Below are 25,710 nucleotides of genomic sequence, written 5' to 3'. Positions count from 1 at the left end.
GGTAATATCCTGATACGTAACACATTTATGGACATCTAAGACACCAGAAAAAGAATGCTTTTTTCTAGTATACAATACTTGACATTAAGCCACGTATGTGTAGGCTTGCTTATCTTGGCGGCAAAAAAATACTATATGCGCCTGGAAAACAACGTTCTCCATAGTGAACGTAATGTATGTAAACTCGAAAAACATGCAAGTGAGACCTTTACAATGATGATCTCAAAATTTAAAATCTGGAAATTCGACTGCAGAGGAAGTTTGTACAATCGCAAAGAGAAGTAGTCTCTTTAACTTGGCTACTGCAACGTATCGATGTGCCCTGAATCGGTTTGCCGTTGCAGCTTTTTTTTTTGTGGTATGTTTTTTTTTTCGTTTCATTGTTCTGTTTTGTTTTTACTTGAATGTAGTGTACATAGTCGTTCGGGGATCTTGGCCTGACTAATGATGAGCAACTTCACACATATTTCTTCGTCTTTCTGGCATCACGGAACAAGTTCTTCGAAATAATAGGCGTTTCTCTTTTTTACAGTTTTCGAGTGCTAATTAGGTGGTCATCCCAAAAAAGTTTTGTTTTTTAACTCGACCTGCCGCTGCCCAAAAGCCGTTGTTACGGGCCCATCAAGCTTCAAAGACACTGTAGCGCAGCAAAAGACGAGGACACAAGAAACGAGAGACGAACACCACGAGCGCTAACTTCCAACAAACTTTATTCTCCTGAAGCATCACACTTTTATACACCAGAAAACAGTAATCACACGTGCGAACAGTATCAATTTCTTAGAAAAACGAGCTCTTTATCTGAGAGGAGAATGGAAGGTGTGCTTACACACGAGCATCCTGACCTATTTATCTTTTCGGCTTCAATGATTTCGCGCGTTAACCTTTCTCTACTTTTTCCTATTACCAGACTTTTATCAAAGTAAGGCTTACAGGTTTTTGACTTGCATGCGAGAATGTGGTCAACCAGCGATCCGCCTTGCCCGTTTCTGACGTTGCGAGCGTGTTCCATTAGGCGCTCGTTCAGACATCTCCCCGTCTGGCCGATATAGTGTTTCCCGCATGACAAGGGAATTTGATATACAACACCTTCATCGCACGTGACGTAGGGCTTCTGGTGCCTAGTTGCGCAACCGCGCGCCTGCTGTCTGCGAGTAGCTTTTGCTGATAGTTCTGGCCATCTATAAATAGATCGCGTGGTGAAATAACATGATGTGATTTACGTTTAATTGCACGAACAAGAAGTGGGCACTTATAACGGGCACACCACGCAGCGAGATGAGGAAAACTGCAGCGAAGTGACGATCGCACTTCTGGGCGAAGTCATGGGCTGTAGCGCACCTTCAAGGTATATGTTCGGCGTCACGTTGACATCTTTTGACTTCGTTTTTAGGCAATATTGTAACGTGGCGGCCAGCCGAAGAAGAGGCGTGTTGAACGATGGATAAGATATTATTTTAATGGCCGCTGGCCTAGCGCGAGCGCTCCGTCCCGTGCCACTGCCAGCTTCCTCTTCTTCACATCACCCGGGGCCACCGAGCGATCGTCCCGATCTTAAATAGAAGACGTCAATGAAGGGATGGGCGAAACGGTGATGGGCTTCCAGGTTAGAAAGAAGTGACAATGTGGTGAAGTGGTGGCCGCCACAGTGGATGAGATGATCGAAGGATGAGTCCCGGTCCACGAAGCATCCGGGCCGGAGGGTGCCAGGAGCTGACGGCCGAGGTGCGTGGACGCACCGGACGGCAGGGGCAGGGGGGGCGGTGTCTTCACGTGTGGGTCTTGGGTCTTGGGATCCGGGAACAGACAACCCTTACTCGGTCCGCATTTCCTCGCAGAGGCTGCATTCGACGCCTTCCTGGAGATGGCCGGCGGGGACTCGTCGGCGCAGTTCCTGCTCTCCCTGAGCGCCAACGGCGACTTCTACGACAGCCTCGAGGTGCGGCAGCGTGCGGTGCCCATCATGCGCCGCTACCGCGCCCACAACGTGAGCGGATACGGGTTCGCCCGCCACCGCGTGGACGCCTCGAGCGGCGATGCCGGAAACCTCTGGAAGCACCACGTCATGCTCTTTGTGAGTGCTCACAGACGTGCTAGCCATCGTGCTCTCAGATGCTCTCTCAGAGCGCAGTCGCAGTAAGCAAAGAGAATCTAGCACTCAACGGCAATGAGCGTCTTTTACGGCGAACCTGTGAAAAGTCGGTGATTCCCACATGGATGGCTTAGCTCGTTTGGCGTCCAGCTGCTATACCACGTTCGAGCGAGTGAATCGCTGGCGCGTAGACCCCGCATCAGTGAAAGCGGAATGCAAAAGACGCCTGTGTGGTGTGCAATATCAGCGCTTGTTGAGGAACCACAGGTGATCAAAAGTTCATCCCGTATTCACCTATAGGCCCTTCCTCAGAAACTTCTTAGAGCTTTGGGATGTTGAACCCACCTACCACACGTCTCCCGAAACGTCGACAGCATTGTTTTAAATATTAGTTTTTAATCATTTCCTAAAAGTGAGACCCAGCTGTGTATACTTGGAAGGAAAAATAGCAGCGCAGTTTAAACGTGGCTCCGCAGTTCTGACATGGTGCCACCTAAAACATGACACGAATTTCTGTCGTCATCATGGCTGTCGCAACGACGGCCTGTTCTGCATCGCAGCAAAGCCTACGTTGCCCCACAGCAACATTCCATGATGCAATATTGTGGCAAAAAATACTACCACTACGTCAGGCAGGTTTGCGGGTCACACACATTTCCCTGAAACTTTCCGAGTCTGTTTTCAAGGGGATTTAGGCACCTTAGGGCATTGGGGATTAGGCATTTAGGGACTTAGGCATTTAGGGGATTTGTCCAGGAATCACGTTTTTTTTTTACTTCTGTTTTACTTCATGCAGCTCACTTTACATTTTGAATGAAATATTCCACAATGCAACAGAATGCAGAGCACATCCGGTTGTCGAATTCTCCATGTTAAGCGTCATACCGCGTTTGCTATCACAAAGCGGGAACGCAGAAGCACTCTAACTACGAGCAAACATCAATGTGACCACAACAATGGATGTTCCTTGCTAACACCGTGGTGCATGATCACTGCTTCCCGGCGCATGCTTTTCTTGGATATCGTGCAGTATCTGCGGCACTGGTCCCACCAGTCACTCACCGTATTCCTTGGCATCCAGTTTGAGTGCCGGCGGAGTTACGTGGATGCTTACGTCACCGGACTCGTGGCCGAAGCGGCTGCGTAAGTGGAATTCACAGGGCGATTAAAGCCGCTGTACAACGGTAACGCTTTTCTCCTTGTTTTCTTCGCTCCATCTTGACTTGCGAAGCACCAAGTGTGAAGTGTTGTTTAGTACTAGTTGGTTATATTGAGGCGAAATCCTTTACTGCCTCAGCGTTTTCGACAAAAGGTTGTCAGCAGAGGTGTCACGATTTTCGGTTGGTCGAAATGGCTTTGACGTCAGAGTGCGCGGATTCGAAGTAATGAGGTCCCCCACGGATGCCTGACGCCCCTTTTTGGAGCAGACGACAACTAATAAAATAGTTGTCGTCCGCTCTGACAGGGGGCGCAAGGCGTCCGTGGGTGACCACATTACATACTTCATTACTGCGAACAGAGCGACGGATACAACCGAACTCGTCGAAGCAGAGAGAGAGTCGTTATAAAGAAGCAGTCAAAGTCGGCAGTCGAAGTGTGTAGTTGTAATGTGTAGTCAAATAAAGCACTAGTGCAGCACAGTCTCGCAGTCAATGCCAAACAGTGCGCCAGGAAAGGCTTTCGCCTTGCAGCACTCAGAGAGCCAAAGTGCTCCCTGAATTTTTAAGTTGCGACTTTACCTTCTTAGGGAGGTTACTGCCTACGGGCAGCAGCGATTTTCATCTGACTTCGAGTTTTGTGAATGCGATGAACTTTTTTTTTTCACTCCCTCTACACGAAAGCACAGTACCTGCCACTTTGATACCGGTTACAAATCTGTACATTATGACCGGATTTAAGAATGGCGCTAGGTCTGGTCTCACAACCCTTCATCGAGGATTACCTATTCTGGAGAACACTGCGGAGACCTCCAGTTTTGAACAGAATTATTATTTGCGCGTGCACCTGTCCAAATGGTGAGAGGGGAACTACACACCTATTAGTTATACATAAAGTTATCACATAGCTTTGGGCCTCAATCTAAATCATCTCCCATTTGGTCATGCTTGCCAAATAATAAATTCACTAAATTTACTTTTCTGTTGAATGCGATAGCAAAGCCTCATCAGGAAAAAACGTGTCGTCAGAAACTAAATTCCCTGAATGTATGGAGGGAACTAACGACATCCCCGCCGCAGTGGCTCAGTAGTTATGGCGCTCGGCTGCTGGCCCGAAAGACGCGGGTTCGATCCCGGCAGCGGCGGCCAAATTTAGATGAAGGTGAAATCCTAGAGGCCCGTGTACTGTGCGAAGTCAGTACACGTTAAAGAACCCCAGGTGGTCGAAACTTCCAGAGCCTTTCACTACGGCGTCCCTCATAGCCCGGGACACTTGAGGACGTTAAACCCCAATAAACCAAACCAAACTAACGTCAGCAGATCGGAGCATTCACAGTGCATGGAGGTAAGTGTGGTCACCAGACCGATAGTGCCGTCACTTCACAGCTTCTGATGATGTGTTCCCCCACGTGATACAACTAGCTGCCCCTGTGAATTTTATATCTGATTCGTTAAGAAATATTCCAAGTTAGGCACCAGAAATTTCATTCGCTAACCTATCTCATAATTGTCCCTTTCTTCACTACTTTCCTGACACTAAGTTCACGAATCCAGATAGAGTAAAATCCGCGCCTTATCTTCATGCCTAACCTCTTCCTGCTTGCTTTAAATTTTTCAGATGGACATGCTGAATTTCATAATCTTGCTTCATTTCTACTTTATATTTCCCGCGGCTGGCTCACTGCGTATGATTTTTCTCTCTTTCAGATCGGTGGACTTCATTATACTCGTCACGCATTCCACCCCTCCGATCCCTGCACCCTCACCCAAGCGCTGCCAAGTTGAACCCATTAGCAGCTGGGAGCCCCTCACGTTTCAGGACAAGCGCACCATAAGCATGGTACGTACACTAGGTGCCGCTTCATTTCCCTGGCGCTACGAACCACTTCAGCACAATATTTCGACTCCTGCAAATGAAATACATACCACTTTCCCACCTCCCACACTCCAAATGCGATTCTTGTGGACGCTTATAATACTGGGTTCCCCCCGACTGCATGATATCATTATTACTGTTCAGATTTTTCTGGGAACAAAAGGCTTTTTTATCTCTAAGATATCTGTATTTCAGTCAGTCTATGGATATTACAAATAAGCCACAAATGGCCTGGGGTAAAATCTAATCGTTCGATGCAAGATCCTTTCTGATGCTTCATTTCGAAGTAGGGGAGACGGTCTAGTGGAGTGCTCGATAGACCTCTGGAGGTTCTCAATATTACCTATAGAAGGAAAGTTGGCGGCACGACACTGGATCCACCATGGAGATGTGCAGGAATGCCTTGATTATTAGGTTACGTATTTGGCATGGTTATATATGGGCAGAAGTCATGGATTTAACCTTACGATACTTTTCTCGAGGCAAACCTCGAAGAAGTGCTGTGAACGCTTTCATATCAGCAAAACAACAAACTTTCAGTGCCATAAATTTTTTTAAGAAGTCAAAACGGACTATTAAAATAATCTGTAATGCGCACAGAGAAGTGCATCGCGAGGCAGTTGCCTATACCGCGGCAGAATCTACGTTTTCAGCCAAACACTAGCCAAGCTCGTTTACACAAAATTCCCGACGTGGATCAAGTGTTCCTTAAGAAACTGGCACAAACGGTGGCACCGGCTTGCCTTCCCGGAAATATCGAGAGACGGCATGCTTTAGATTCATTTCCGTTATTTGTGGTGCTTGACGTTCTTTTCCATTGCACCTGACACCGGTGATTTTAAGCATGAAATCCTATTAACATTCATTCTCAGCAAAATAAGACGAACATCTTCCCCAAACCGCGGCGGGGCTGGCACCGAAGGCTGAAGCTAAAAGCGCAAAACTACGAAATCTACTGCCTTTGAAGTGAATTTTTGTGTCCAAATGGTTTCCGCAAAAAAAAAAGATGACTGATGGGTTAGCATTGCGAAGCAAGAAAGAAAATTCAGGGGCCACTTTGGCTCTCTAAAGTGGTGCAAACAGTGCGCCTTTCCTGGCGCTCTGTTTGGCATTGACTGCGATACTGTTTGCTCTGTACTAGTGCTTTATTTGACTACACACTATGACTACACATTACAACTACACACTATGACTGCCGACTTTGACTGCTTGTTTAGCACCACTCTCTCTCTCTCTCTCTCTCTCTGCTTCGATGAGTTCGGTTGTATTCATGTCTCTGTTCACAGTAATGAGGTATGTAATGCGGTCCCCCACGGACACCTTACGCCCCCTGGCGGAGCGGATGACAACTATTTTATTAGTTCTCGTGTGCTCCAAAGGGAGCGTCAGGCATCCGTGGGTGACCTCATTACTTCGAATCCGCGCACTATGACGTCATAACCATTTCGACCAGCCGAAAAGCGTGACACCTCTCCTGACAACCTTCTGCCGACAACGATGAGGCATTAAAGGCTTTCGCCCTTAATATTGCGTGAGGGCACAGTTCTTTGCTAGTCGACGCCACCGCCACGTGCCTCAAAGCGCGATTGAGGTATCCGCTGACCCAGGGTGCCAGTCCTTTGTGTTTTCAACTTTTTCGTCATCAATGCCAATTTGCCCAATGTACGCCGGCGACCTATGCTCCAGTGAGTCGTTCCTGCAGCAGTGTTCTCAACACCAACGCGTATAGCTCTAGTGCCCTGTTTCTGCCACAACGTTGTCCCACGCGAACACATGCAGCGTACATTCTCTGTCAGCACCACCACATCGCTCAAGGCGCAGATATTAGTTTCATAGTAGTATTAGTTGATGAAGAAGGCCATGTATGCGGCAATTTAACACGAGGCGTGTTCGGCTGCGGTGATAGCCTCGTGCTCTCATGCAGTTGCCGGCGAAGCTGATCTGTTTGCGCCGCCGGGGGTTCGAATTCCAGTCGCGGATATTTATTTGATTTGTTTTATTTACGAATTTCATTTCGCACAAACCTACAAACACCGCAACATTTTATCTATTATTTTATTTATTTACAAATACTACAGGCCCTTGTCCGGCCCATGCAGGAGTGGATACAAAGGAGACAATACAGGGGAACAGGTTAGGTACATATATAATACAAAATAAGAATTCATCATCATAGCGACATCATGGTGGTAATGATGCCAATTCAAGGAAACAAAAATAACGGGTTCAGCACGGAAACAAATATAGTTACACAAAATACAAAATAAACGTGAGCATCACAGTTTTATCAAGGTGGTATTACTGACGAATCAATGCTATTGACATGCTCTATGAATGATTCAACTGACCTGCAGTTCACAGCAGCCGAGGTTATGTTGAATTCCAATGGCAGATCGGGATCAAGTTTTTCTGCTCTGTTTGGATCAGTCGTATTCCAATGGTAAAATGGGAGCGCGAGTTATATGTTCCAACGGCAGATCGGGATCAGGCGTAAATCCCGGATCGCTCCATGGAGCAGCGATACTTGATCCGCCGAAATCAGCGGATTTGACCGGAACCTCGCGTGACGTTTTCTTTTCCGCCGCGTTTGCTTCCTGTCGCAACCGGCAGCGGCTGCATGGACGGTAATGATCTTGCTTCGCGCCGTGCGGCGCTAATTTTGCTTCATGGAAGTGACAGTTCCGACTCGGGCACTGAAAGCTCAGAGTCCAGCAGTGAAGAATCGCCTGAAACGGACAGCGAGTGTGAAGCTGCCGGCCTGTATGCCTGCTGCCGGCGTCAGAAAAATGCGCTAATATTCTTTGTTCGGGTTCATACCAAGCCCTAGAGTAGAGGAATGTAAAAAATGAATCATTTTTGAGGATCGTTGGCCAATACCGAGTTGCTGGTAGGTGTGATAACTGCGATACAAGCAAATTTCTTCCTGATGACCAGTGCGGCTGGCCTGTTGTCTGCTAGCTCCGCTGTTGAAGGCGTCGCAGAAAGCGATCATGTCTTTATTTTATTATGAGACGAGGAACACCGTAAAACGGTGACGCGAGTAGCACCTTTACTACAGCGCTGGCCAGTTCCGAAGCGCCCTCAGCTGCTGCATCGATGTGAAACAGTTAGGCTTAGCGACGACTACGGCAGCCAGGGAGCAGCGCAGTTCGTCGCTCGGCGTGTCCGCGGACGGCGTCGTTGCCGAAAGCTCTCCTGTCTCGCTGATTGGTTCAGCGGCTTGCGTCTCGCAATCGCAAGGCTGGAAAATCGAGCAGCGAGCGACTTGCCTGCGCGTCGTTTGCCACTTCTTTCGTGAACGGTAGGGACAGGTTCACTGGCGCTCCGAAGACCGCGGCCGCATACTCGCGTGTTCACGGTAAGAGTGGATCATCCTGTACATACGCTTTGGTTCTGTTTTTACATTACGGCCTTCGTACTACCTCCTTTTTGCTTCACCGAGACGGCGTCTGTCAACGCGAAGATTGCGCCGCGCGCAACTCCTGTCGCACTTGCACACAAAGCTAGCAGGGCATGAAGGAAGGCGTCCGCTCCAGCGTCGCCCCTACTTTCCGCGGCTCGCCGCTGCGGCGCTGGCGTCGCGCTTTCGAGAGAGCATTCGCATTCCAATCGCAAAATGGGAGGTGGCGAAGCTACGCGCTCCAACGTGCTCCGCACGCGATCCGACGAAGCGGTCCCGATCTGCCATTGGAATTCAGCATTAGTTTGTTCCAGCTAGATATAGCTAGATATAGATATAGATTTTGCTCCGGGTTTGACAGCTGGAACCGTGCTTTAGCACTAATAAAGCCCAATGCGCTCCAGCGGAATTCTAACAAATAGAAATAGAATAGAAACGATATAATTAGTCTTGCCATTAATAAATATAATGAAAGAAAGAGGACCCATCGCCAAGACTTGTTGTACAGTAAATCCCACACAAGCAGTAAGGTGTTGACATTATTTTCATAGACTATGGTTATTAGGAAATTATTCGATGCATATTAATAACTAGGGTGTTTCTTTTAGCTTTGAACCTTGATTAGTAAAAAATGTTGGTTAGTATTTCCAAATGTTTTGGCGAAATCAAAGACAACGCGTTAAGCTTGAAGGTGGTGTTGGAGAATTAGGCGCGAAGGATGTGCAAATTTTAGTAATTGGGTCTAGCATGAGTATGATTTTCAGAAACCATGCTGCTCCGGCTTGAAAGGCTTGGATGCAAGAATATGAGTTAGTAGAGAAAAAATTACACGTCCGATTAATTTGTATGGTATACTTGAGAACGGGTGCGCATATTTTGTAGTGGGCTATTAGTGCATGTAAACTCCGCTGAAACTCAGCCTCTGATGCCACGCCACCACTCACGTGTGGGTAGACTTCGCTGCCCACTGGTAACAAGCTGATTCCGTTCATGTTTCTTTGCGAGGCGTGACGTTCACTCGCAGCCTCATGAGAAGGCATTTCGTCTCGCAGCACGAAGCCACCAGCATCCTGTCCGCCTCGAAGCTAGAGCGCCACGTGAAGGTGCCTCTACTGCTGTCACTCTCCTTGGCCACGGTGCAGTATGAAGTGGAGAGAGACCACAGCGTGGAGCGGCCAAGACTGAGGAGCCTCAAGTGCTCTAACGCTACCCTCGTGCCCTTCACCGAGGTATGCACCTCGGGGGAAAGCCACAGTCCGCGAGCTCGATGCACGTACTTCGCATTGAATGTATTCGGCGGCATTCAAGTGTCTGCCGGCCTGAATCGACTGAGTTATTGTAGAAGTCCTATTACTCGACTGCGCTCTTCCATTATGCCTGGCTTTCACTAAAAACGTACGTGCAAGATTTGTGTTGAAAAGTGATTACTTAGGTATTAATTAGGTGCAGCTTCCTTCAAAAAGTAATTGCAGTTACAGTTAAACTCCGCTTTATTTTCGCACAAAGCAGGCACTGCACGTAGCCAAGGCAAGGATTCTTGAACATCAGTTTTAATTGTGAGGCTACCGTCAAGCATGGTTATCAAAGGTTGAGGAAATATTGAAAACAACAGTCGATTTTTCCGACGCGTACCGAAATAATATTAAGGTTTGCACATCGCTCCCATCGAATACCATTTAGCAGTGTTTTTCACTATAGCAAAAATAATAATGGCAAAAAAATGCAAGCCTGCAGAGGGTAGACCGCCGGATGCATTGATTGTTATACAGTCGGGTCCACTTACAACGAACCTGACGGCCAGGCGGATTGTGTTCGTTGTATGTGAAGTTCGTAGTGGACGCGTCCAAACGTACCCTCAGGGGAAAGAAAAAAGTGGCGTTAATTTCTTTAAAAAAAGTGGGTTTTGCAAGACTGTTTCTTTAAAGCAGACCCTATCAAGCCACTTTCTAAGCTCTTCAGCGCGGTCATATACTCCTGGCTGAGACCCTTGCTGCGGCCGAACCACTTTATGGTCGCAATAATATCAGTAATCTCTTGTGGGGCTCACGGCAACTAGTGTACGGCAGTATCCTCTCCTTCAATCCTCGACAAAGCTGTAAGAATTCCGCGATGAAGCTATCGCAGCGCATGCGCCCTGAACATACTGTACAATCTGTGCGTGCCGGAACGTGGCAGTAAAGCAGAAGGCGGACATCGGATTTGGCAGGCGACTCACACCCACGTGACCGGGTGTGCAAGCAAAGCATACCTCGTGACTGTTATTCAAATTTCCCAAATCGCTATCATTGGTTGTTCAACAGCCGTGTGCAGTAATTTCGTTGTCAACTCTGCTCCATTCTCACTCTTATCACTACTTCTTCCCCTTCAAACGCTTTACCCAGCCGCGCACTCGCACACATCAATTGATCTCTTTGACTGTCGGGGCGCGCTTGGCCGGTGGTTAAATGCCGTTTCAGAGCCACCTTTTTTATTGCTTTCTTGCGTATCTACGCTATCTCTGGTGGAGGGAGTCATGGGGGTTGGAAGAAGCTCTTCGGCTTCCGCGCTGGTTAGAAGCGCACATTTTTCTACGGCGGGGGAGAGTTTACAGCGCCTCTTCGTTCGTTACAACCGAGTGGTCTGGCCGCGGTTGTTCGTTGTATCTAATACGCAGTGCCGTAGCCTTAGTGCATAACTCGATAACAACGCCACCCTCGCTGCTAATAAAGGAGCGTTCGTTATAACTGCTGCCTTCATAAGTGGGCTAGACTGTTTTGGAATTTAACGATATATGCAAAAAAAGGCGTTCATAAACAACATCGTTTTGAGAAATGAGGTTGTCGTGAACTTCTGGGTATGTCCTCCCACAATTCTTAAATTTCGCAATTTACTGATCCGCCGCAGCAGCTGAGCTCCAAAGCGGGCTCAGAAAATTTCACGCTGCGTTGAACAGTGCTCTTCGCTATGCTGAATAACCGTTCGGAGGATGCATTTTAGGCCAACCATGAATTGTGTTTGATGAAATGTTTTTCTGCCGCGAGAAAAGCTAAAAAAATCGCATAATCGTGTTGCGTTATGTCTTTGTTCGTGTGAAGCTGCAGAAGGTATGCAGCTTTTTCTTTTCTCAGTTCCAATGTAGCCCGAGCACACATTGCAGTTCTGCCGCGTATGCGACTTCGCTGGTTTGCTTGCCCAGGCTTTTAGCGCAGTGCACCTGGCTTCGAGGTGTCCGACCCGTCAAACGAGGGATCAAACCCTTGCTTAAACAAAGAACAGTGGTGCACTCTCCATTAAACTAATGTCGACGCAAATTAATTACCAACCAAAATTAATTCATTAGAGTCCTAGATGACTAGAACAACGAAGTAATTCATTATATTTCAAATTGCTGAGACAGTAATTATGCTACTGTAATTGCATGACAGTAATTTAATCGCTGCTATGTTTCCTCCAAAATGCAGCATTAAACCCTTTAGTGGTTTTTGCCCAAAATAGCTTTGCTGGTCTATGAGAACGCGCGCCTAGATCAAGAGCGGAAAGGAGCGGTAAAGCTATCTTCGCTGCGGTAAATTTATGACATTTTCAGAATTTAAGGAACTACCACTGACGCTTTCAAAATGCCTAATAAGGCCTAGTGGTTTGAGCGCCCGTCTCGGCTGCGGGAGGTGGGTGGTTCGAAACCCACCGCCGGACACCCACCGGTACAAAAGGGTACAAGCGTCCCCCGGCCTGGCGCTCGGCTTCCTTTAGGGGTGTACGTTTGGGAGAAGTAAAAAAAAAAGGGCCACAAGTTGGGCTTCTACCGCACGAGGCGGATGTAGGGTTGCTTGACGGGGGAACTTATCTCTCATCCGTCAAGGAAACTGTTTGGTCTACGACCCTATGTTGAGGGGCAGCTTTTGCTGCGGAGCAGTGCCACTGAACTCACGTTAGAGCGAACTTACTTCGTTGAGCTCTCGACACTCCACCTGTCAACTCTCCACTGAATCACGAACCACCTTTGCAGGCTGATAGTGTTCGAAGCTTGTTCTCGCCCCCTAAAGGGCGCAGTGGGGTTTGCGGGGCATCCTCCAAGCGCACGCCCCTGAAGAAGCCGGGCGCCGGGCCGGTGGGTTTCGAACCAACCACCTCCCGCATCCGAGGCGGACGACCAAGCCTCTAGGCCACGACTTTTTTACTTCTCCCAAACGTACACCCCTAAAGGAAGCCGAGCGCCAGGCCGGGGGACGCTTGTACCCTTTTGACCGGTGGGTGCCCGGCGGTGGGTTGGTTTCGAACCACCCACCTCCCACAGCCGAGAAGGGCGCTCAAACCACTAGGCCACGACTGGTTGGTTTCGCTGGTTTCAAAAGGCCTAATAAGGGTTTAGAGCAGGATAAAAATGCAAGGAAAAGCATGTATGTTATCATATGCGTCGTTTTTTATCCTAGCTGGCAGCACTAGACTGCTGCTTGCATTGGTTGAGAACCGACTTGTACAACAGCTGTCATAGACAATGCAATGATGAAAGAGGGCACAAATGCGTTTCCACAGGTCGACGTGTATCACATTTTCTCATATACAATAAACCTGCTGGGAGGCCTTGTTTTGGTGGAATACTAGATGAACAAGTAATCTTTTACGGCTTACACACAGCGCTTAGGGAAATGTGTGGTAATGTCGCTGTCGCACACGTGAGTCCTATATTGTACGCTTTTAGCTGCGCACCTAATAAATTACATCTTTCGTATTAGGTGTCCATAGTGTACTTGATTAATTGTGACGACATCTCGGTTGTGCAGAACGCCTGGGATTCGCAACAGCATCCAATTATGTTATCGTTGCTTAGCTATACCACTGTCGACGTTTTCTAATCATGGTCTATGATGCAGTAAGACAACTGCTGTTCCTGATCCTTGTTTTTCTACTACCCAAGGTTTGCCTTTCGCCGTCAACGTACATGACCGTTGGACCCGAAGAATATGCGTTCTCTCATTATGAAGATGACCCAGTACATGGTAGATGGCGCACATTCATGACGTCAGCGGATATGACAAAGGAAGTGAGTGATGTTTTTCAGATATTCATCTTTAGTAAGTATTGTTGTCGGACTAGTTCGTCAGATTCTTCATTCACCATAACTGCTTTTTTTGCGCAAAAAAAAAACACGACACTTAGGCAAGAAAGGCAAGACGCCTTTCGTCATCGATGCATTTTTGCTTCCACTAAGTTTAGAGTAAATAATATGTGATGTTAACAGGTGCTTGACCAAAGCACAGAGCACGGGGTAGTATCTGAGGCACAGGCGCCGCACATGGAAGTAAGGGCTGAAGTGCTGATTCTAGGCATCCCTTTATGAGAATGTGTTTTAACCCAGCAGGGCACATTTAAGAAGCTTGTCAGAGTAGTGAGTTGATAGAGGGAAAATAAAATGTGTTCCCGGTCGGCGGATATTATCAATGAACCCTCTGGTAAACGAAGGTTAGAAACAACGTGGAAAAAAATGATCCAGAGCAGCGGCCTGATGGTTTGAGCCTTCTCTGCGTATGTGTGAGGTGCCGGGTTCAATCCCCAGTGCCGCGTGGTAACCAGCAAGTTTCTACAAAGGGTACTAGCTTACCTCTCGCCTTGCGCTCGGCTTCTCTAGGAGTAAAATGCTTACAAATACTCAGTCCTTGACGCAACCTTTTGCAGGCCAATACACACGTCAGCCATGGCCACTTTCAGCAAAGCTGTCATTGGGCTAGTAAATGGAAGCGATTAACATAAAAATCAATCAGCCATTTTTGTTCAATCAAGAGGTCGCCTAGATTGCCTCTTCTTGCTAGGAAGGCAGGAAGTAGCGAAATAAGTGGCATGGCGTGCTATTCAATGCAGGGAGCGGGGATTAGCATTGATATCCGTTTAGCCAGGCTGACTACTGTTATAAATTCTGTTGGCAAAGCCACTTTTGGTAGTCCTGAAAGCGCGTGAGAGAGTTGATGACGGTGCGCTCTACAAGTAATAATAGTGTTGAGAATATTTTAGAAACTAAAACGTTTCGCGTGGTGTTGAACTCCTTGGAGTGAATGGTGTGCTGAAGCCACATTAAGAGGAGGAAACGTCTGCAGTAGTAACACACGTCGACACTTATTTTAAAACTTCACGGGTGGCGTATAAGCAACCGCTTAGCAAAACGCAGATCGGTATTTCTTTTCTACGTGGTTTCGGTCTAAAACCAGCTGTCCGTTCAAGCTATGCATGCCACTACGACTACGGCGCCTGAAGGAAGCCGCTTCCTGAGCACATCCGGCGCCCAGATGGGTAGCCATCGATTTGGGACGGGGAAGGGGAGTCGAGTCTGTTTCTATGTTCATCTCCTCCAAGTTATGCAAGCGGCCACAAAGCTGGATAGTTGCAATGTTTAGGAGAATCCTACAGGGAGGATATTTGAAATAAGGAATTAATTAGTCATTACCATCCACCCAAGCGCATCCATACGGCTACAAAGGAAACCCATACAGCTTTCAGACCAACTTTTTAGTTGAAGAGAAATTCGGCCTAATCCATGGTACGAACATGGGACCACTGACTGCCACACCGGAGCAGTCGCTCTACCAATTGAGCTAACCGGGACGGCAAGCTTATGGTAGGGCGAGAGGGAATTGTACAGTAACTCGAAGTGGGAATGGTGGTGGGTCTTTAGGTCAAAACAGACCCCCAGCGTTTCTTCAAATACAATGTTTCTGTGAAAGGCGTGCAGCTTTGCTTTGTAGCCTTATGGCTGCGCTTGGGTGGATGGTGACGAGTCATTACTCCCTTATCACAGCTGAATCGCCTGCCTTTATTTGTAAGCAAATCATAGTATTCCAATTATAATACGGCTCCGTCCTTAACCGCTGGTCCTTAAGGGTAACGGAGTGGATCCCAAGAGAAAGCAAACGTAGCAGGGGACGGCAGAAAGTTAGGAGGGCGGATGAGATTAAGAAGTTTGCGGGGATACAGTGGCGGCAACTGACAAAGGACAGGGTTAATTGGAGAGACATGGGAGAGGCCTTTGCCCTGCAGTGGGTGTAGTCAGGCTGATGATGATGATAATGATGAATACGGCTGTGTGCTATCTGGTACTTGGCACCCGCTTTTCTGTCCCTTAAAGGGCATGTCGTCGGCATGTTGTCCACAATTTGGAGATGAAGACAAAAGTGATGAACAACAAAGCGTGGCATTTCAAACTGAGTCGTCTCGTTTGTTCTCTGTCGGTGGGTGAGGACTGTAGAGTTGGCAATGTTCCTTGCTTTCACAGGTAGGATCTGTGGCAGCTGAGCTGGACCCGTCGCTGGCTGCCAGCATTGGATGGGCCTTCTATGACCTGGAATTAGAGGACCAACGTGGCGACTGCTCTTCTTACTGGGGCACTGCCAAAGCACACCCCAGCAGTGCTCAATCATTCGCGTACTTCAGACTTAGAAACGCTTTGCAGCAAATTTCAGAGCTCAAACGAAGCACCGTACAATATTTCGTCCCCAAAGTGGACAGCAATCTAACCAACGAGGCCTCAGTTTCTACATCAAGGGATTTCTCGCTGCATTCCACGAGCCATGACTGAGCCATAAAAAAGTGCGCAAATTAAGAAAGAGCCTCTGGCAACGAAATTCCCCATCTGCTAATATATGTAGGATTAAATCACGGCGTAAAGTTGTAGCAAACTCAGTGTGTTCCTCGACTCTCCTAATTTTCGAAAATACTGCAACGCACAAACCACATTCTCGTTACGAAGACATATACACACGAAGGAACGCTTATAAACAGCGACCGTCTGTGTATGCGTCTTCTTATTGTGTACGTGGTTTTACTCTGCAACGTGCCAAGCAAACTAGCCCGCAAGCTTAGTTTATTTCCCAATCAATAATGCACCGCAATGAAGTGAGGCTACTAGGGAAATCGCAACTGCAATATACTGCGCGCCGCCCATAACAATCAGTAGTTTTCGCCTCCACATCCTTCCAGGCTGACTCCAGAAAGCGAGTAATCTTGTTGCGAACGTAAAAAAAAAATACTGAGAAAAAGCGCTGTTTTCCGCCTGTTGTACTCGGCACATGTATGCCGGGCATTTTGTCACACTCCGTGGCCGACGTATTAATTGAGCTTGTTTTTTTCTGCTGCCAAATGATAATCACGCCTTACAGAACTACTTTCGAATTAAAAAATTACATACCTGTGAAGCTTAAATTACGCCCATAGATTGGCTTATCTTCGATATGATCCCTGAGCTTTGCTCGTTGGTAGGAACAAGGAACAGTGTTATCATCGAGATGTATTATTTATTCAGGCCTCTCCTTTTGTGAAGTGTCAAATTAAAAAGAAATCAGCCAGTGCTACCTTCGCGTTGCTGCGTACTCGGGGCAAAAGGCTCTGGTAAGCTAATGTGTACACAAGGATGCCGCCTCTGGTATTGCCAGGTGTAGGTTTCACAGCTCGCGCGTTATAAAGAAAGATGCGAGCTGCAAAGATGAATCCGTAACGCCTCCCAACCTCAAAAAAATGCTATGAAGTCAGCCAATTCACGAGACTTATTGACGATGCTTTAAAGCCAGGCGTCGCGCCTGCCAGCGAATAAGGCGGTTTTAGAGAATTTCGTGTCAGTAGAATAAGTAATCAAGCTCAGATCAGATAAGCTGCTTTTTGACAGCAGCGGCGTATGTCTGCAAAGAATGTTCATGGTGTCAAGAATTTAACGCTGCGCATCTTGTGTGCCGAGATTTCTTCTAAGCTATTTCAAGGACAAAGCTAGAAATTCAGGCCAGCCCAGGGACACAGTCTGAAAGGCCTTCGCTTCATCCTGACTTAGAGGTTTAAGCTTCGGCTCTGGCCAGGGCCCGCGCAATGATCTTAGTGCACTGTCAGGCCTCGCTCGCAAAGCTGAGCCTGGGTCGTACCTGTCGGCATAGTTGATTCATTACCGACGCTAAGAAGTACCTGCGCGAACGCGACACGGACAGCGAAGAGGCAAAGACACACAAAATGCTGACTGACAACTTCATGACGTGAAGGAATACAAGGCGGATATATAGGCGTTATCAAATAACGCCGGCCCGTCAACAAGCGCCCAAGCAGGAATTCAAACAGCTAGACAACTATCGCATACAAATTGATAGTAATAAACTGGGCCGGCCCACTCTGCGCAAACTTAGAAAACCCTAAAAAATCGCTTTTTCTTCTAAAGTTATTCGCATCAGCTTAGGGTCCGGTCACGGCGTGGTCCAGGAAGCCACTCATATGGGAAATTAAACACTGTGGTTTTGTAGAGGCTGGCATGACCAGTGTAACTAAATCGTAAATTTAGTTAAAATACTTCTCCATACAATGCCTATTAAAGGACGCCATGAAAGCGAGAAAGCTATAGTATCAAGTTGAAAGCTGTGTGTGATCAACAAGCTCACGTATGGGTACCGAAACACCGTGGATGTGTAAGACGGGCCGGGCTTCGTCTCCGCTATGTTCCACATGTGGTGTGTTCTGGGATATAGAACATTATCTTATATGCTGTCCAGTGCACAACTCGGAAATGTGTGTCTTGTTAGCTTCCTTCAGGAAATACAGGATCCCCTCATAGTTCCATTCAGAACATTGTCTACCCACGCGGAAATCAGTCCTGTAGAGAGAAGGTTTCACACCTTCTTTTAAAGTTCATCCTGGACTCAGATTTGGACTCCAGATGGTGACAGAAGGAGTCGACAATTGACAATTATGGGTGTTTGTGTGTATAGCGATGTATATCAACCAGGTCTCAGGTATGTGTTTGGGAAATTAGGCCTTATTTAACATTTAGGTGTCGCTATCGTGGAGCAGTTGTCGGCAGAATCCGTAAGGATAATCCCACCTGTAGCTGGCAATAACCTCAACTTAGCTCAACCAAGCGCATGTGTTTGACATGGCGATTTCTACTTTTTAAACGTGATAAGTCATTCGATTCAATTCTCTTACACATCTGTCTGCTTAAAAGGGTATTATTCCTTTTCATAAAAATATCAAGGGTTTGACATAGAAATAAAACAAGAAAAACACTGCTGGTGCCGACAAAGTGCAAAAATATGAGCCGAAGGTTGCAACACTTGGCTAATACAGCATGAAATAGTCTAAGAATGCCCCAGCGTACTTGTTTTTATAAAATCTTCACGCTAACAGGGGTGACCAAAAAGTTAGCTCATTTACCAATTTTTTACTTACCTGGCCGCTTACCCTACGTGCACTTCCGTCCTTTTCCGGAACTCTTTCTTTCGATGTCCATACTTACTCAATTGCAAATCAACTTCATAGGGGACAGCGTGTATTGCTCATTCTTTGCTTTCAAGAAATTGTGTAAGTCCAGTTGGGAACACCCTATAAGCATAGCCCTTGCAAAGCCTTTCACGAATGCACAGAAATTGACAGCTGCATTGAGTGAGCCCTCCTCTTAATTCTCTCCTGCATCCAACCGAATACTGGAAACAAGCACAATACATCCGTATTTCAGTCGAGAAGACATTCTGAACAATCGCGCATAGCAGTAGTCGGCTGGCAGATTTCTCCGACATCTCACTGCAAATTGGTACCGTGCTCAGGATAAGAAAGAAGTCTTCCTAAATTTTTTTACGGTCCCCATTTACAAGATTACGAACTGCAGAGAGAAAAAAATTTTGGGTGCGCCTTATAAAATGAACTCTACTTTCCAATGTTTCCTGATAGATGAGTCACATCAGACAATCCGAATGCGGTGTGCCCGGAACACAAACGTTTCACAAATAAAAGCTATACAGAGGCTCCCTTAGTAAAACATGCTTCTGGTTGAGGTGGTGCTTAGCTTGAGAAGATTCCTCTCCCTCCAATCTCATCTAATGGCTATATCGATAAATCGATAAAGAGTTGGTATTAGCGCATCTTCCATCGTTCCTTTGTGCTGTCATTTTCTGCGCTTCATCATCTCAAGCTAGGCTTCTTTAGTGGTTGTCGAAAGGAGACGGGAACGCCCTTGATCAAGTTACTGGCTGTCGGGATATGAAGCGCTCTGCATCATTACATGTGGCTCCATCACACTTTTAAAGTGAAACTTCATAGGTTTTAGAAATCAACGGACTTAATAGGGTCGAATTTCTGAAACTTGGAGGTAAAGCATGCGAACTCTTTTTGGACTAGCACTTGAAATAGGGAAGTAATCGCTGATTAAAATCTGGATGCCCTTCAAACTTCTCCGCAGCGCACAACCCCAAGTGGGGACGAACTTGGTCAGGACGAACTGGCGGGCTAGTTGGTTACACATCTCAAAAATTTTAACGAGCGCACGAGAATGAAACAAGGACTGAAAGAAGACACACACCAAGACGACAACGTCATCATGCGCCCCCAAGTGGGGGGCGCATGATGACTTTGTCGGAGGTGTCGGTACATTTCCAACGCACAAACGCCTACTTTGAAGGAAAAAAACCAACGCCACCGAAGGCGAACACTGCCGAGAGTTGTTTGGCAGCGTCTAACGCGTCAGGGCAGGATGTGGATGATGACAGCGGCAATTCGAAATCATACCTTCCGTGACATCACGCTGAGTTTTTTTGCATTCCTCCGGTGCAATGAGGAGAAGCGCAAATTTAAATCGCCTATTAAGTCACTGTTTTAATAGCTAGTGCAAAAACACTGGGCATGCTTTACCTACAGCCTACATAGATATGAATCCTTGAATATCGCGAAATTAAAAAAAAAAGTGCTGCAGCTGTCCGTTCACGCGAGGACATGCGACAGCGTTAGTACTTTTATGTCGGAAAAAAATGGTGTCCGGTGTCGGCTACCATTTGAAGCCTTGCAGGTGGATAGGCCAAAGCAACCGGCCGCTCCTACAAGTAGGTGTGCCACTTAAGTCACATCACATTGTGGTGTGATGCCAAAGTGCCCCCTGGATTGTGAACAAACTGATCACCGAGGCAGGTAAATGACGGACGCCAACACTGACGGAAGCCAAGGGGCATAGGGGTGTTTTTTTGTGTTTTACCCATGGGAGATTAACAAAAGCAGAAGAAAAAACAACCACATGACACAGATGGAATCCGAGCCGACGACCTCCGAATTTCGCGTCCGGTGCTCAACCAACTGAGCTACGGTGACTTCTGTCCAATATTCTGCTTATGATGGTATTTATGTGTAGAGTAAGCGAACCTTGAGAGGGTTCACCAGCGACAATCTCATCCACAGCGGAGGACGTGGTACCTCCTGTACTAACGCGAGTGCCACGTAAGAACGCGGTCGATCGGTGGGGGTGGAAGCTTTGCTAGAGCCCTCTTATGCTACCTATGGCATCAAGACTGCCAGATTCGAGACACTCGCTGAACTGTTCAAAAGACAGGGGAATGGAAGAAGGTGCTCTTCAGGACATAAACAACGGAAGCCGACCGGACCGAAACCAAGGAGCATAGGGGATGGTTTTTTTTCAGTTTTTTTTTGCTCTTGCACTGCACATAGATACTCCCGAATGCATGAACTTGCATGAACTGCATGAACTATGCATGCATGAATTATGCATGAACTATGGCAGCCGTCGCCATAGTTCAGTTGGAAGAGCATCGAGCGCGAAATTCGGAGGTTGTGGGATCGGATCCCACCAGTGGCATGTGGTTGTTTTTTCTTCTGCTTTTATTTATCTCCCATTAGTAAGAACTACATATATGCTCCTCGGTTTCGATGACTGCTGGCTTCCGTCATTTATGTCATAACGTGCACCCCTTTCCTTTGTCTTCCCACCGAGGCAGGTGAGAGTTGATTTAATGACTGGTCATAAGAGGCTCCTCGGCAAGAGCAACCTGTGTCGAACAAGCCCCACCGGTGGCAGCAGGTGCCACCGCGGGGCACTGTCGTGTCCTTTAACCGGTGCACCACGGCGCCAGGACAGGTATGAGAATGTCCGCGGGATCTATGAATGCAAAGTGGAAAATGAGCAATTCCACTTAAGTGGGCATTAACCCATTAACACCATCGAGTCATAACCGTAAAGGGCAACTGCAGCACTTTTTTGAGAATTTCGCGATATTCAAGGATACAAATCTATGTAGGCTGTACGTAAAGCATGCCAAGTGTTTTTGCTCTAACATTTAAAATAGTGACGATTGAAATTTGCGCTTCTCCTCAATGCAGCGCAGGAGTGCAGGGAAATTTAGCCAGACGTCACGGAAGATATGATTTCAAATTACCGCTGTCGTCAGCCACACCCTGCCTTGACTCGTTAGACGCTGTCAAACAACTCTCGGCAGGGTTTGCCGTCGGTGGCGTTGGTTTTTTTTTTTTCCCTTCGTTTGTGCATTGGAAATGTACCGATACCTTCAATGACGTCATCATGTGCCCCCCACTTGGCGTTGTACGCTGCGGAGAAGCTTGAAGGGCGTCCGGATTTTAATCGGCGATTACTTCACTATTTCAAGTGCTCACACAAAAGGACTTCGCATACTTTACCTAGAAGTTTCGCACATTCGACCCTCTTAAGCTCGTTGATTTCTAAAGCATATGAAGTTTCCCTTTGAATGCCCCCTCCAGTTTTTTTTTTTTTTTGCACAAGGAATGCCGTTTTAAGTGCGCAATCCATATTTTAAAGCTCCTCAAAGCCTGCTGCTGAAGCGTAAGATAATAAAAAAAAGCCGCACATTGCATGAAAAATAGCAATACGTTCGATAAATCGCGACTGTGGTACACTTACACCTTCTATGCCGGATATGCCAAGTGATTTAGGAAAGATGATCACTGATTTTTAAAAAAAAAACACAGTTTTTTGAGGTAGAGAAATTTTCTACGGCATAGTAATACCAGTTTTGGCACACGTCAATAAAAAGGCGAGTCATATCAACTAACAAAGCAGTTGACTAAATTCTAACAGTTAAATTTTTAAATATCGCCGAAAGGCACCTGATCGCAATTGGAGATTTATAGCCGGTGGCTAGTAATACCCTTATTAGTTATTAATATTTCGAAAATGTGATTACCCTCACCGTTGTAGCTCGAAAAAATTTGGCTATATCGTCCCAAAATTCATGCGCTTTCGGAAAGCATGAAAAGAAAGCAACCCCTCCAGTGCACGTAACCAGTCGAAATAGGACCTCATCATCGTTCACTTCTTGGTTTTATTAGATCGGCAAACCTTTCCTCATTTATATAGCCATCCTCATCTATCATTACATATCGTTTTATGCCCTGAGGAAATTACCATCGCTTAAAAAAATTGCCAGATTTGGCCGAGCCATACCAACGAAGATACTCGTATCTTTGAAATTATAAAAACTGACATGGCTATTGCTAAAGGCCGGGCGCAAACGTCTAATCGCAATGAGGTACCTATCGGTAGACGTCGAAAAGTTAATCTCAAGAGTTCAGTTCACTTTTCTTGGGACATGATTCGCCTGTTTTCTGACGTCCGCCAACACTAGTACTACTACGGCACAGAAACCTTCCCTTCACTTCAAAAACCGTATTTTTTAAAAAATCATTGATCACATACCTTGCAACACCTTGTATAACGCACGTATTAGAAAAGCAGCTAGTGAATGAATCATACTGATATTCGCTACCGCCCTACTTTCCTACAGAAATTGAGGCTGGGGTTCCGTATGATATGATCATGGTCCTGAGCACCACAGCTTGTTTAGGTTTAGGTTTACTGGGGTTTAACGTCCCAAAGCAATCCAGGCTATGAGGGACGCCGTAGTGAAGGGCTCTGGAATTTTCGACCACCTGGGGTTCTTTAACTTGCACTGATATCGCACAGCACACGGGCCTCTAGAATTTCGCCTCAATCGAAATTCCGCCGCCACGGCCGGAATCGAACCCGTCTTTCAGGTCAGCAGCCGAGCGCCGTAACCACTGAGCCACGGCGTCGGGGTCCCTAGCTGGTGGATAACAACAATGACAGCCAAGACTATCGATGCAAGTGTTAGCTCTGTGGGTCATACTTTTTTGAGAACACCACATACATGTGGGAGGCTTACAGAGCTGAGCCGGGGCCTCCAGAGAGGCTTAGCTTGTTTGATAATTTAGCGCCGCTGAAAATGTCTTAGTGTCGAAGTGTCAACGCAGCAGGTTGGCGCGTCCTTCTCCATTTCTGGTTAAGCTGTACAAGGTAATATAAGCCACCAACCAGCTGAATACCGCTTGAATTACCAACGCGGACATGGAAAAATGTTTTCTTTAAGCTGTTCTTCTATTTGGATGAACGGGCGCATACTTACGTTTTTAATTTTGGGCGACCACTATTTACGGAGGAGATCCCCAGTCCAGGGTCCCGTTCGCCGAGGCTGCAATTGCCGCACGGAGAGTCTGCCATTGCTAATTCGTAGCAGACTAACGGTTAGTTCCCTTTTTATTCCCCTCATTCCCTTCCCCAGTGCAGGGTAACCAACCGGAAACCTTTCTGGTTAACATCCCTGCCTTCCCCCCTCTCTGTATCTCTCTCTCTCGAACGGTAGTCCGCGCAGTTGGCCTCCATGGAGACTAGTGATGCTGGCAACGCAGTTGGTCTCGAGAAGGACTGAAAATCGAGGAGAGAACGCAGTGACAATCGTCAGAGGGGTCTATTGCGCAGGTAGTTTTCTATTCAGGTTTCAACTAATCGGTCAGAATACGTCCTTGCATCCTAAGGGAGAAATGGGACACAACCGGTATGAGGTATCATCATGATCATGATGTTGATAGTGTGGCGCGGCCCTTGGTAGCAGGCGGGCGCAGAACTTGTGTCCTAGCCGAAGAAAAAAAAACATTCTTTAAAGAAACAAGAAAAACGAATAAATAAACAAATAAAACGAAGCAAACGCAACCAGAAGTCGAAGCATATGTGCACCGCGCCGTGCCAGGTTCAGTGGCGCCCTCTGTGTATAGCGGCGTGAGCTGTCGCTTTCGTAGAACGTTGACGCCGGAAAAACTGTTAAAAGAGCAAAAAGCCGCTAACGCTTTGAAACAGCTGCACATCGCAGCTCTATACATTGTGCCCATGTAACGCAGCTGCTAATGCGGCCGCCGGTAGGCGCAGCTTCACGAACCATTAGAGCAGTGCGTGGAGATCAATGAACACTACCTGCAGCGTGAGAGGCTTTAAAAAAAAGCCGAAAAAACGTGAACTTACATCAATCGCAGGAACGAAAAGGGTGAAACGAATCTAGAGTTGCATCGCAGGTAACATGGATCTTCACTTCTTTTACGCTCCTAGTCTCGAAGACGAGAACGATGCGTATCATTTGCTGAAGCGCGCGCAGCAGCAGCTTCCCTTTGGGTGTGTTCTCAAGCGCGGTCAAGAATCAGCTTCGCTATGAAATCTGCGAAGGAGAACCCAAAGAAAAAGGAGCCCAAGGGGACGACGAAGCCTGCTACTGGGCCAGCGAAGACCACTAGGCCCCCAAACTCCGCCGCCACCGAGAAGGCGGCCTCAAGTACCGTTGGCCAGAGCGAGGTGAGCCCACCCTATTCGCCACCTTGCACGCGTTCCCAGAAGGAGCGCTTTGAACGTCAACTGGAAGAACAACTGGCTGCTTCCAAGGCCTCCATGATGCCTCCAGATGTGGGAGCCGATGGCTCTGTTCTCAGAGCTATGGAGAACCTTTGTGTGACTGAGAAGAAGCAAGCTCCCTCGAAGAAGAATCTTCCAGGAGCCACGACCAAGGCTGCTCCAAAGGCCCCTGCTTCCGCTCCAAAGGCCCCTGCTTCCGCTCCAAAGGTCCTTGCTGCCGCCCCGCCGGCAGTGAAGCAGCGGCAGGAGAAGGCGCAGCAGAAGCAAGCTCCGCCTGCTGCTTCTGACCGTGGAAACCTGTCCCGCCGCAGGAACAAGCCGTAGGAGCCCTTGCTGCTTCGTTCGGGCGCAGAGACAGCCCGAGGCGAGTGGACGAAGCAAGTCCTGGCGTACACGTTTTTTTTGCTTTTTTTGTCAAAAGAGAAAGTCTGCTTAAAAACTTTTCTCACTGTTTCATGGTTACTCATTCGTAACGTATTCACTGGTGAGTAAACAAGGTTTGCACGATGGACCTATCATCGCACTGCAGTAATCGCAGCTCGAGCGCAGCACTGCGATTCACTAAAACTCCGGTAATGGCAGTGGCAGAGTTTCCCTACCTCTCTGTCCTACGGAGGCTGAGCAGGATGTCATCCCGCAAAAGTATTTCTGTTTGGTTTCTTTATTTCTTTTCCGTCGTGCCCATTGGCGCTCCCTTGTGCTAGTCTTTCTTACCCGCCACTGTACGCCATACGCCAATATGCA

General features: G+C 47.3%; 1 protein-coding gene across 1 annotated transcript in view; it reads left to right on the top strand.

Moving 5' to 3' along the window:
- The window catches only part of LOC149360487 (uncharacterized), a 30,952-nt gene extending 14,755 nt beyond the window's left edge, over positions 1-16,197 (top strand). Inside the window, exons 6-11 of the mRNA XM_089567860.1 lie at positions 1,839-2,074; positions 3,123-3,235; positions 4,957-5,089; positions 9,578-9,754; positions 13,420-13,545; positions 15,766-16,197. Coding sequence (XP_089423986.1) covers positions 1,839-2,074; positions 3,123-3,235; positions 4,957-5,089; positions 9,578-9,754; positions 13,420-13,545; positions 15,766-16,068 — 1,088 coding nt within the window. The 3' untranslated portion in view covers positions 16,069-16,197. The remainder of the gene's footprint in view (positions 1-1,838; positions 2,075-3,122; positions 3,236-4,956; positions 5,090-9,577; positions 9,755-13,419; positions 13,546-15,765) is intronic.
- The last annotated feature ends 9,513 nt before the right edge of the window (positions 16,198-25,710 follow it).

The sequence above is a fragment of the Amblyomma mixtum genome, chromosome 2 (assembly GCF_055824585.1).
Source record: "Amblyomma mixtum isolate Tamu chromosome 2, ASM5582458v1, whole genome shotgun sequence".
NCBI lineage: Eukaryota > Metazoa > Arthropoda > Arachnida > Ixodida > Ixodidae > Amblyomma > Amblyomma mixtum.
This window is presented reverse-complemented; position numbering and strand designations above follow the sequence as displayed.